The 14187-nt window shown below is 32.8% G+C and overlaps 1 protein-coding gene across 1 annotated transcript; it reads right to left on the bottom strand.

Moving 5' to 3' along the window:
* Positions 1-1819: 1819 nt before the first annotated feature.
* LOC112013055 (late embryogenesis abundant protein At1g64065) lies at positions 1820-2817 on the bottom strand. Its single transcript, XM_024045446.2, has one exon. It carries the CDS (start codon positions 2591-2593, stop codon positions 1943-1945), a length of 651 nt encoding a protein of 216 aa, XP_023901214.1. The 5' UTR covers positions 2594-2817; the 3' UTR covers positions 1820-1942.
* Between the last annotated feature and the right edge of the window lie 11370 nt (positions 2818-14187).

The following is a 14187-nucleotide window of genomic DNA, read 5'->3' as shown; positions in this document are numbered from 1 at the left end:
TTTTTTTAAATTTTAATGATTGTTTTGGTCTTTTCCTTGATTAATTTTTGTGAATTCTTTGGCTTTTTATTATTGATAGGTATAGAGATCTCAAGTGTGATAATATCTTTGTTAATAGAACCAAAAAAGTAGTGAAAATTTTGAAATCTATTTGATGATTTCTTTTTGCAGGTTGGTCTATGGTGGCTGAATGTGTTGGGGTGGAGTTGCTATTTTTTTTTTTTTTGGATGTGAGCATATTTTGTTTAACTTTGAATTTTTTTTGGTGGGTTTGTGTTTCATTTTGAATTTGCTGGACTATAGTGTTTGTATTTTGTATTTTTTTGAATTTGTATTTTTTTAGATTTGGATTTGTAATTTGCTGAACGTATTTTGTTTCATTTTGTATCATTTAATTTAATTAAAATTGTAATATTAATTTAATTACAATCTTAATTCAATTAAAAAAAAAACTTTTTCACGTAAAAAAAATTCTTTTGATTACCAAAAATTAATTTTTTGGTAATCAAAATTTTTTTTGGTGGTGGTTTGGCTATAGTGGCGTTTCAAGAACGCCACTATTGTTCCGTCACTTTATACTTATAGTGGCGTTTACAAACGCCACTATAGACTAATTTTTTTAAAAAATAAAAAAATAAAAATTGGTTTATAGTGGCGTTTGTAGGTGGTCCTATAGTGGCGTTTTTGTAAAACGCCATTATAGGTCTATAATGGCGGTACAATAGTGGCGTTTGTAAACGCCACTATAGCCAAAATGGGCCTATAGTGGCGTTTTTTGTACCTATAGTGGCGTTTCACAAACGCCACTATAGGACCAGTTTTTTGTAGTGAAATCTTTTTGAAGTGATAGAAGAAGGGAAGGCCCACTACATTGTTCATGATAGTCACTTGAGTCCTAAAAAAAATTCTTGGAAGTTTTGAGTTTTAACAAACGAAAGATGAAATATGTTCGATACATTCTCATTTATTTCTTTTAGGATCCGCCTGTTAATAAGTCCTGAATGGCACAAAAGAGACGAGTAACTAAGAGGTATTGTGCAATTAGTTGGTATTGAAAACATACGAGTCAACTAGGCAAGTCGGAAAAGAGATGGTTGAATCAACATAAATGTTCTCAAAGTTCTATTTTCCCCCCTCCAAATATTCATAGGATAATATGAATGTTTTAATAAAATTACAATAAATGGTAGTTCTTAGTACCTATGAGACTTATGATATTTGAACATCAAAATTTCTAATCAATATTTTGGGACTACTCTACAAAATTCTCTATATTTTACCTGTTATTTGTGGGATAGGGATTATGCACTCGTTGGAGAATAATTATGTGCTGAAAGAGTTCTCAACACCTGTGTTGTCCCAAAAAAGAAAATATACCATTGCATTGTGTATCATGTAAAGCAAGCATTACCTTTGAACAACTGATGCTAGAGATATCTACTTCAAATTTGGTAGAATTTGTGAACTGATATATAACAAATCAGTAAAATACAATTCAAACATTAATTTATTAGGTGTTGGAAGTCTATTAACTACATTTATTACACATCAGTATTTAAGCTGTATATAGTAACCTAATTTGGTTATGCCCTTAATAATTCTGCTTATTAATTACTTGTACCATTGTACGTACATGAGTTGTTCAGAGGTGATGGGTTATGGTCGATGAGTAGGCCATTCAATTTGTCTTTTTTTTTTTCTTTTTTTTTTCTTTTTCGGAGAATTTCAACAAACGACATCCGGTTCTGATAATATTTTTCTTATTTGTATTTGGATATACAATATTTTGTTATTAAAAAATTTTATATTATAAAAAAAATTATTACATTGAAAAAAATATTCACATATAGTAAAACTTGGTCAACAGAAGTATCCTCACATAATTATAAAATCCAGTAAAAGAATAGAATAAAAACAAAAGGAAGCTAAATATCTTTTATATTTATTCGCAATCCATAGATTGGACCGCCTTTGTTGACACTTCAATGGTCATCGTGCAATTCATTTCGGCGGACTTCTTCTTCTTCATCACAAACATCAATTCCACTTTCCCACTAAGCTTTGCCTGGCTGTTCAGAGTTAATACACCAGCACCTAATTCACTTCCAAGATTAGTGGTGCTTTGCAGAGCGTTTGAATTCACATTAACTGTGACAGTAACTTTTTTGGTAGAACGCAGCCCAGCCTTACCTTTAGGAATAGTGACTTGCCCTACTGTTACACCCTCGTACATGAACGTGGCAATGGTGCTATCAAATTTATAGGAACCAAAGTTTGAGTTCTTAACTCCAACTTGGGTTGTGAAGCTCAAGTCAAAGGAAGGTGATGCTTGGGTTCCAGTTTTGAAGATCTGGAACGTGACATCAGTGCCCAACCTGATCTTAGGGGTCTTTACACGCATCACAGTGAGTGCAAAGACCAAGATAACAATGGTCTGAAACACAGCAAAAGCAGCAACATATATGGCCAATTTGATCCTTTTCTTTCGCTTGAGCGCCTGATCAGATGTCACAGTACCAGACTCCTCATCACTTCTGGGTTGCTTATTTACTTGTGCGAAGGGGTGCACCTGCTGGTTTATTTTCTCAGCCATTTTCTTCTCTGGGAAAAGTGAATAGAAAAGTTTTCTTCTGTTTGTTTATGCCAATTTCTTCTCTGAAAAAGGAGTATAGGATGCTTGGAGTTGTTTGTGGAAATGGCAGAAGAGTAGGTGATTATATATAGTGATGGGACAATTTGTGTGATGGAGTGAATAATGCAAATTGCAATTAGAGCTTCCTGGAAAATCATCCAGTAAACGCGGATCAGGGTGGGACTGTTCACCTCTAGAAGGTCTTTCATTTCAGGAAGAACGAATATTTCATCGATTGGAAATGCTGCTAACTATGTGTTTTCGTATGACTTTTTGTGGCCTTACTTCATTTTAAGAGTAGTTTATTGTGCTTCTAGAGGAAAAACGTACACTACTCTTTGCGGAGAAGGATAGTCTCCATCACAAGGTTGGTATATTTCTTGGTTACATATCATTTTTCAAATCTAAAAAATGTATAGATTATCATATTATTTAAAATATTTAAACAGTGTGACAGTTTGTATTTAGAAAATAAAATATGAATAACTATATAGACAAAATAAACAGGTTTGAAACTATGTCGCAGCACATTAACTGTGGGAAATTGAGTAACATAGCCCGAACTAGTCATTCATAATAGGGAAATTATATGGGTGGGTCGGGTCGGATCTGACAGGTTTGAAATTTTATGACCCAAACCCAACCCAACCCGCTATCCAAAAAAAATTTGCAACCCAATCCAACCCAGCAAGTTGGGTTGGGTTGGGTCAGGTCAATTTTGGTGGGGTGATGAGTTGGCTGCACACACCTAAGTGTACACATGTAGAAGCTGAATCTATATCACAACTACAACTCTTCTACAAAACCTAAGTTTAGCAAGAATTTTAGGCTAGCAAAAGAAAATTTTACTAATAACAACTAACTAATCACCTCCTCATTCGAAAGAGTATCTATAGGAAGAGATTTCTCCTACCCCTTTTAGAAAAAAATAAAAATAAATAAATAAATAACAAAATCTTACTTCTACTAGAGAAAGGAAAATAACTTAAGTAGGAAAAAAAAAACATCATAAAATCCTAATTCAACTAGGAAATGGGTAATAAAATCCTAATTCAACTAGCAAAAGAGAAAAAACATAAAATATTAAAAATTATTTTCCCCTTAATCAACCATTCTGCATCACCTGTTGGTTAAACCAATAATTCATTAATTAGCCCAAAACTTATACCGGATCGAGTTCCAATTAGGGCTTAACATTTATACTCAATAGTAAGTAATTATTATGAAGGGAAATGCTAACAAGTGCCTTTAGGGCACTAGTTAATAATCCATTTAAAAAAAATTTTTATGGGAAATGAAAAAAAGTAATTAATAATTTGACAGCTTTTTTTCATTTCCCATAAAAGTGATATCAAAACTTTCCTAAAATAGATTACTAACAAGTACTCTAAGGGCACTCATTAGCATTTTCCTTCATAATAATTACTTACTATTGAGTATAAATGTTAAGCCCTAATTGGAACTAGATCCGATATAAGTTTTCGGCTAATTAATGAATTATTGGTTTAACCAATAGGTGATACAGAATGGTTGATTGAGGGGAAAATAATTTTTAATATTTTATGTTGTTTCTCCTTTGCTAGTTGAATTAGGATTTTATTACCCATTTCCTAGTTGAATTAGGATTTTATGATGTTTTTTTTTTCCTACTTAAGTTATTTTCCTTTCTCTAGTAGAAGTAGGATTTTGTTATTTATTTATTTATTTATTTTTCGAAAAGGAGTAGGAGAAATCTCTTCCTATAAATACTCTTTTGAATGAGGAGGTGATTAGTTAGTTGTTATTAGTAAAATTTTCTTTCACTAGCCTAAAATTCTTGCAAAACTTAGGTTTTGTAGAAGAGTTGTAGTTAATATATCTGTGATATAGATTTAGCTTCTACATGTGTACACTTAGGGGTGTGCAGCCAACCGACCACCCCACCAAAACCGACTTGACCCAAACGAACCTGCTAGGTTGGTTTGGTTTTTAGGACTTGGTGGGTTGGGTTGGGTTGCAATTTTTTTTTGGACAGCGGGTCGGGTTGGGTTCGGGTCATAAAATTCCAAACCTCTCAAACCCGACCCGAGCCACTCATATATTTAATATATATTATATAATTAATAATTTTTTTTTAAATAAAAAACTCTTCCTCCTATCCTATATAAAAGTCAATATTAATGTATATTAATACATATATTAATGTGTAATTGAGTTGGAATATTAGTTCATATATTAATGTATATTTTCTTTATCAACTTAGGTGGCAAGTGTGATATATATATTTCTTTTTGCTCAATTTAATAATAATAGTAATAAAAAAATTTTTCCAACCCCTAGGTTCAACCAGACCCATGTGGGTTGGGTTAGGTTGGGTTGAATTTTTTTTAATCCACTATGGTGGGTTAGGTCAAAAATCCCCTTAACCCGACCCAACCCAACCTATGCACACCCCTATATACTCTGATTGCATCAATTGGTATCAAAGCCACTTGATGTTGCATCAATAGGCCACTATTTGAATGCTAGGTCCACTTAAAATTTATGAAAATTTAAAAATAAACATTAAAAATTCTTAGACCATTTTTTGTTTTTTTTGGGTAAAAATAGATCTCATGGATATTATGAAGTCTTAGGTACCACTAAACCAACCTCCTTAATCGGGGTTAGACTAAATTTGGAAAAAAAAAAGACCAAATTATGTAAAATATTCACAATAAAATATTTAACATGTGTTGACATACTTAACCGAATACTAACTATAACATCACTCTTTTTTCTATAGCGTAACCATAAACAACTCAACGTTTTTTCTTTTACAATTTTTTTTAAGGATCATATCCTTATGTTAATACTTAAGTACTTCCATCTAATTAGGTCAGTGAATATCAATTAGTGCATTTTGCTAAATGCAAAAGTTTTTGCAGTGGGTCCTTAAGAACACTTTGATAATATTACGTTCACTGTGATTTCTCTTGATCTGTTGGTTGTTTGGACTCCCAAATGAGAGTAGGTCCTTGAGTCCAAGCTAGGGGCACGTTTGGTAGATAGTAACAGTAATTACATAGGAATAGGAATAGATATTACAGGGTATAAAAAATACTGTAATGTAATGCTTATTACTATTTTTTTTTGTTTGGTGACAACATAATAATAAAATCCAAAAAACAATAGAATGAAAGCATTTAAATCAAACTTAAGATATATTTTAAGAATATCTTACTCATATAATTATATTTCATAAAAAATAATATTTTTTAGATTTGAAAGAGAGATTTGTTATTTTTTATGATTTTTTATTTTCATTATTGTTATGTGCATATGGAAAGTTTATTTATTTAGAAATATATTAATTGTAGAAATTAATAAACCTACTAAGGAATAACTATTACATCCCTTTTAGAAATGAATAGTTATTCCTCATTTTAAAGAATAGATATTCATAAGGAATGATTATTCTTTGTAATAAAAATATAACCAAACAAATGAATATCTAAACTATAGGAATAACTATTACATTACAGTGCCTATTACAGTCTATCAAATATACCTTAATAGTAATGAGCTTTAGGACGTTCAATTTGGTATAGGGGATCTATTCAATTAGGAGATGTTAGGGATATTATACAAAGTAATACCGTAAGAATAAGGTTAACACAAAAGAAAAATAGAAAATAGATAACTTGGAGACACAATATCATTTTCCTTAGACAATATTTGCCCCCCATGTTATTGTTTCTAAAGGATTATCACAAATTTGTTCCTAGGATATAACCAAGATGTTGGGTTCTACAGATAACAATTCTTGAGCATAACTACAGGATTTCTTGTGTTTTTCTCTAACTTATTTTTCAAGTGAACATAAGCCTTTATTTATACCCATAAGGTTATATTTCATCAAAAGGCAGGTATAAAGAGTTAAAATGTTTCATAAAGCCATTCACAAGGCTTGAAACCTTTTCAACCTTTTCGAATAGTCACCAGAAAAATTCTGCAAAAAATTCAGCATGCGGGTTTCGATTGATCGAGAGGTTCTTTCGATCGATCGAATGCTTTTTATGATCAATTGAACCAGGGAGAACCTCCTGGAATTTTTCTTTACCATTTCGATCGATCGAGCCAAAGTTTCAAACAATCGAAAATGCTTAATTTAGAATTTTCACTTAGAAAATTCCAAAACCTGAATTTTCACTTTATGAAACAATATTCTCTAAACTCAAATAACATTATTACAACCTATCATTGTACATACCTATATATACAATCTCTTACTAGGTTGCAATAATATATGTCTCACTTGATTAATATTCTATCATGCATAATGGAAGGTGTCTTTCAACTTGTTGTGAAATTTTAAAATACTCGCAAGTATACGAATCGTACCGAAGTATAGTTTGACAAGAACGAGATCGAACCCATAGGAAAATTAAATCAAATCTTAACCAAATTAATCCTAATCTAGTTTAATAAAAATTGGTTGTTTTGAAATTAAATAAACTAAGCAAAAAATAAAATTAAGCAAATAGTTAAGCTAAACAAAAGATATAAAGCAATAAGAAGATGTAAACGATCACGAGAAAGGAATTAAGGTTTTGGAATCTGTCTTGTAAGTCATATCAATATATATTTATGATCATTAATTTTTCTCAACCATTACATGATAATCTAGAAAACAATCTTGCTACCATGGAAAATATTATCATTAAAACTTCTATATAAAACACCAAAAGCATGTTCTTCTTCGCTTCTTAAGTATAAAACCAAATCGTCAATTGTATCTGTAGCCAAACAAATCACAAGATATATCCAATTCTAAAAATCAAATCATAACTTCTATCCATTGACAGATAAATCACAAACGATATTCAATTTTATAATCAAGAATTAATAAACCAAGCATTCAATTAATTAAGACAAATCTTAAATCATGAGAAAACCATGATTGAACTCATATCTAGAATCTCATCTTAGTCAATTGATATGAAGCAAGAACAATTTAAATAATTAAAGAACAACTATTGTGGGAAAAATCAAATAACATAAATATTACTGATAATCCTTAACAAGGTTTCATCCTCAACCCTAATTATAAATTTAGCTACTCATGGTAATTGAAAGAAAATAAAAAAAAATAAAATACTAAACATTAAACTAGACAAATAAAATAGAGAAAGAAATAGTCACAGTACTATCATGGAGAAAAGCTACAGAGAAGCCACATGCGACACTGCCTCTTGCTCCAATTTTCTATTTTGCATCTCAGACCTAGCACTAGCCTCCCTGAATTTTGCGCTAAAAAGCCTTTAAATAGATCAAGGAATCCTATTACAAGTTGAATTCCCGTTTGGAGAAAATCCCAGATTTTTAGGCTTCACTTAACCGACTATTTTGGCCCATCTAACTTCAGAATTCGGGCTCCTAATAAACTACAAAGTTGTAGCCCTTTAAGTTAACTTTCCAGCCCAACTTGAATAATCTCGATTGGACATCTGAGCCAAAAGTTATACCAAAAATACTAACTGATATGCAGGCTGGAATCCTAATCCGAATTGGACTTGGATTTGGTGCAAATTTCCTTTGATTCCTTACTCCAATTGGACTTAAATTTAATATTCATGCCTAGCTGGATGTAAATGGGCTTGATTCAATTGGCCTAGACCCACTTTGCATGTAAAGCCCTTGTTACCTGCAATACAAAAATATTACATAATCGGTCACAAAATAACATAAAAGTAAAGCTAAATATGTAGATATGTGAGTATTTTATTGTATATATTTCATGCACATCAAATACCCCCAAACCTACATTTTGCTAGTCCTCGAGCAAAATAGATAAAGAGTAAAACAAAACAAGGAAAAAGGAAATCCTAAATAATCCACTTTCACTGAAAATTTTGATTGCATTTAGCATATGCAACAAGCCTTTAAACCCCTAGCTTACACTAGTGGACGAGTTGTAGTCTCGTGAGGGTTTGTAGGGAATATACCCACAAAATTCTGAGAATGAATACTAAAATAAACAAAACAAAACGAAAACAAAAAAACAAAAAAAAAAAAATTAATTGCCTTTTGCAAAGAGGATTAGTTCAAGTTCAAAAACACTACATTAGTGAATCTTACGTTATCATGTCCACACCCTATGATAGTTTTAGGGAGAGGCACAGGGCGACTTGTAGTTGATCCCAGAGTGAGGGTGTCAATAGCAAGGTCTCCATCTGAGGATGATCCGTCATAATAATCCACAGAATATTGGCAACTTGAATTATTACCGCCTAAACATGAGCTATGTGGTAGAGACTGACATTGGGCTGAAGAGCATGAAGCTTTTTTTGTATGTGCTTGAAATGCTAAAGAAATTTCTCATGCCATCAAAACTCAATATGAGGGAAAAGTGGTAGCCAACCCAAACATACTCTTAGTTTTAGAATAAATTTGACTTGAATCTCTATTTGAAAGTATGCTTCAACTCAAATCTTTCTGGTGTTATCACTCAACAAATGAAATCACTCTGAAATGGGGTGTACACTCTCAACAACATATGTGAGCAGAATAATGTAAGCAAAATCAAACACCTCACATATAAATCACAAGAAAAACGCTTAATCAAGAAAGAACAAGTAGTTTCATAAAAGGATGCCAAAAATATTTATGCCACACTTTTTTCTTCTCAGTCATATCAATATTTGAACTACACAATCTTCAAGATCAAATAAGGACTTTATTAGGACGTAATGTAGGATAAAGTTAAGGGAATGAAATAAAAATGGGTGAAGGTAAATAATAAAAAGTGTTTTCAAGATTTGTCGGAATGTCAACTCTTTTTGGAATTTCCATTCAACATTTTTTTCCACCTCTTCTTCTTCAAAGCAGTACTCCTTCCTTCCATTTCACTTCTCAAAATTTGATGAGAACTCTTTTTATTTTCTTCCTTGTTGACATTTTTCCTTTTTTTTTTTTTTTGAATTCTTTTCTTTTTTGAATTTTTTTTTTCTTCTTTGAAATCTCGCACAAACCACCACATTGAAACAAACTGATCAAATTTCATCTTGAAACACTATGGATAAGGGCTTTAAGAAAGAAAGGCTAATTAAAAGGCTCAACGGGGTGACTAGCGATGATGTATGAAAAAAGAGAAACATATATATGGCTCAAAGTAGACAAAAATGGCCTAATCTCATCTCTCAAAGACTAGTATAGTTCATTCAACATCAATGACTTCAAAAGATTCAAGTGTGGCGTAAAATCATTTTTTTTTCTTGGCCAAAAGAAAGAACAATGAGACTACAACAAGGGAAATATGTTATGCACTTCCAAATGAACTTTAAGATTAGAAACAATAAATAACCCCCCAAAAATAATGATTGGCTCAAAACTCACAGGGGTTACAGTCTCCACATTGTTATCATCAAGATTTTCTAATCATTTTTATCCTTCAACAACAAATTGTGTCTGAGTGGCTACGTGCATATGTAATGAATTGAGCATGAAAGCAATGAAATTCTTTAAGCAAAAGTAGTATAACGAACTCAAAACATAAACCTCAAGCTAGGCAAAAAGAATTTTTTTTTTTTTTTTTGGTTTAACATAACAAAACAAAAAGATAGAAATCTATGTACACCCCCCCCCCCCCCGCCCAAACCTAAACCAAATTGTTAGGTTCTAAAGGTTTAGGAATTTATGTATTTAGAACTCTAATTTGTAATATTGGCAAACCATGATCAAAACAATATGTTAAGTCTTGTTAAAGTATGCTCAAAGTTGATTAATTGTTGTAAAGTTGAAATCGAGAGACTGTAGATGCATTAGGGAATTTCGGTCTGGCTCGATCGATCGAAAAATAGATTCGATCGATCGAAAGTCGACCAGATTGCATTTTCTGCAGTTTTTCCAACTCAGCCCTAACTCATTAAAACGTTTAGGGTTTTATGTTTTTGCCCTAGGTATATAAGGAAAAACCCTAGTCACGTTTTAAGAGTTGCTCCAGTTGTATTGTTGCTCATACATTGCGGTTTTGTGTAAATCTCTTGTGAGACCTAGAGGAGCTTTCCTTTACACAAAGCTTAGGGTTTTCAAGATTGAGATTACTTCAACATCTTGATGATCAACTTAGTTGCTACCATTGAAACTTAAAGAATATCAAGCGTGGGTGCTTGTAGCTGATTGAAGAATTCAAGAAAGAAGGAGTTCGTGGATTCGGAGCTTGCACGGGTCGTGTCAGTAAGTTCTACTGGTAGGTAGCATTAGGAAGTCGAGTGGGGAGCTTGTAAGTCCTTTTGTATGAACATTGATTCTTTCATAGTGAATTCAGGTTTGCCTTGAGGATAGGTGGGTAAAATCCTCCCCAGGTTTTTTACCGGTTTGGTTTTCTTAGGTGATCATATCCTGTGTTATTTATTATTCCGCTGCTATATATTCTTGATATGATTGTTTGATTGTTTTAACCTAGAATTGCTTAATTTGACTAAGTAACAACTTGGCTAATTAACTAGGCTACTCAATCTGGTTGTGTTTTAAGGGGTCTAAATTTCCATCAAGTGGTATCAGAGCAGGTAGCTTTTGTCTGAGATTTTTGATCTCTGAGCTGATCCTTGACCCTTGTTGTCATGGAGCATGGACACTCTCTTGTTGTTCCTCCTCACTTTGATGGGAATAACTATGCTTATTGGAAAGTAAGGATGAGAGCATTCCTGAAATCTATTGATGAGAGAGTTTGGAATTCCGTTGAATACGGATGGGAGAAGCCCGCTACTCTTGTGAGTGAGTGGCAAACTTCTGAAAAAAAGCAGCAGACTTCAATAGCAAAGCTATGAATGCCATCTTCAATGCTGTTTCTATGGAGGAATTTAAGAGGTTCTCTAATGTTGAGGTTGCTCATACTGCTTGGAAAATCCTCGAAACTGTGCATGAAGGCACAAAGGTAGTTAAGATAAACAAACTGCAGCAATTAACTTCTAGGTTTGAGAGCATTAGGATGTCTGATGATGAATCCTTTGATGAATTTTATGCCAAACTGAATGATATTGTTAATTCTACTTTTAATTTGGGTGAAATCTATGATCAACCTAAAATTGTTAGGAAGATACTTAGATTTTTAACTGAAGACTTTAGACCCAAAGTGACTACCATTACTGAAAGCAAGGATGTGAACTTCATCCCTGTTGATGAGCTTGTAGATTCTCTTCAGTCCTATGAGTCTGACTTACCCAAAACAAACAAATCCAAATCAATGGCTCTTAAGTCTGTTGATGATGTTGAGGCTGGTGGATTTGATGATGAGCTCTCTGCTACAGAGATAGCTTACCTTGCTAAGAATTTTAGAAACTTTCTGACAAATACAAATAGAAAGGTAAGAGGTACAAACACTGCTGAACCTAGAAACTTTAGGAAGAATGATCCCACTAAGGTTAATAACTTTGAAAAACCTAGAGAAAAAGTAGGTTAATCTTCAAACAATTCTTTGGGTGCTCAGTGTTTTGGTTGTCAAGGGTATGGTCATGTTAAATCTAAATGTCCTACATTCTTAAGAAATAAGGGTAAAGCTATGGCTGTAACCCTTAGTGATAATGAGGTTTCTGATGATGAGTCTGAATGTGACGAGGATGGAAACTTCATTGCTTTCACTGCTACTGCAGTAGTCAATGAAAGCATATCTGTTGAGGAAAACTCTTCTGATGGGGAACTTTCTGAGGATGCAGATCTTCAAGAGGCCTATAATAAACTTTGCAAAGTTGCTGTAAAGGATGCTACGAATGTTGAACTTGGCCTGAAGAAAATTGATTCTCTTGAGCTTGAAAAGAAAAATTTGCTTGTTAAATTATTTGATGCTAATGATCTTTTAAACTATGTGAAATCTGAGAACATGCTTTTGCTTGATAAAGTTAAAACTTTAGAACATGATTTATCTGTTGCTAGAACTGCTAGTTCTAAACTTGATCACATGCTGAATGTTCAAAAGTATCCTTCTGATAAATCTAGGATAGGATATGTTGAAAGCATCTCTGTGTCTACTCCACATTCCACGAACTTTGTTCCTTCATCTTCTTCTAAACCTTCTGTGAGTAAGGTTGTGAGTGAAACTGTCAAACCACCTGTGAGTGAGGTAGTCAAACCTGTAGAAGTTTCACCTCCTAAGAAGATTAGGGTTGATCTGAGAGAAACTAAACCTACCCTTTCTAAGGACAAGATGCATGGTAAACCTGTTTGGGTTTGTCATTATTGTGGAAAGTCTGAACACATTCGTCCTAACTGTTACAAGCTTCAAGCTGCTAAGAGAGCAGCTAAACCAAAGGTGTCTGTGCCTCAANTAAGATTTTATGCTCGAGAAAGTGTAGCACATGCACAAAAAGAGCATAAAGTGATGCCTCGGCTTAATTGCTTAATGCTTAAAATTGGTGTGTACTATTAGGCTTGATACCATCTCACATAATTAAAATTGGTGTGTACTATTAGGCTTGATACCATTTCACATAACTATGAGGCAAAAATACAAGAAACTTACATGATTTCAAGCTTTTGTTCTAGGAGATATGGGAGTTATATGATGTAACTCTTTAGGTGATAGTCTCTTTTAAATTCTATGTGATGAATTTTGTAGACTTTGTGATTGATTGCTATTCACATATCACCTCACATGTATCTCAAGCTTTTGCTAGTTGCACACACTACACAAGTTACTCTTTGCTAAACTTGGTACATTATATTGTGTGTGATTTTGTTGTGGCCATCCAAGATTAAAAGTTCCTTGATTTTAATGCAAAATGTGTTTAATGTTTGCGCTTTAAGGACAAATTGATTGAAAATCTTGATTTTGGAAGATCTGGATTGAATTCAAGTATTTTTGAAAAAAACTTTTCGTCTCATACTCATGCATTTTTTTTATAAACAATATGCTTTGAAGAGTTTCTACATTAAAATGCTCTGTTTTTCAAAAATCTGATTTTTTCAGACTTTCGATCGATCGAACCTGTTTTTCGATCAATCGAAATTGCGATTAAATTTTTTGGTTTGAGTCTGCCTGACTCGATTGATGTTCGATCAATTCTCGATCGATCGAAACTGAAAAATTTTCAGTTTCTATGTTTTTGACCAAAATTTTTTTCATGCATCATTTGTGTTTAGGATTCACATGCATTGCATTGTTTTTGTATCCATCTTGCAGTTTTGCAGTCATATTTCTCATTGTTTTCACACATAACATGCGTACACTTTGCTAAATTGGGTATTCAATTTGATTTAAAAATTAATTGATTAATTTTCGAGTTTTGTACATTCTAGTATATGCTATTTCTTATGTGTGAACTGCAGAAAATATTTTTCTTAAGAGATATGATGGATAATCAATGTGCAAATATTTTTCTCTATTCATGCAACTGTTTATGGGTCACATAGTGCCATGTTTGCATTTTATTGAAAGAGAGAATATTTTTTCTTCATGTGTATTTTTGCATTTGGTTTGTGTGTTTTTTAACTTTGGTCCTGCTGGTGAGGATGTTCCTGATTCTGCTGGTGATGCTGTTGCTGCTGCTGATTTTCCCCCACCTCCTTTTTTTTCCCCAAACTGTTTTTTTCCAAAAACT

This window comes from Quercus suber, unplaced genomic scaffold, assembly GCF_002906115.3.
Source record: "Quercus suber isolate HL8 unplaced genomic scaffold, Cork oak 2.0 scaffold_861, whole genome shotgun sequence".
In the NCBI taxonomy this organism is placed as follows: Eukaryota; Viridiplantae; Streptophyta; class Magnoliopsida; order Fagales; family Fagaceae; genus Quercus; species Quercus suber.
Note: the sequence above shows the minus strand (reverse complement) of the source record. Positions and strands in the feature narration are given on the sequence as shown.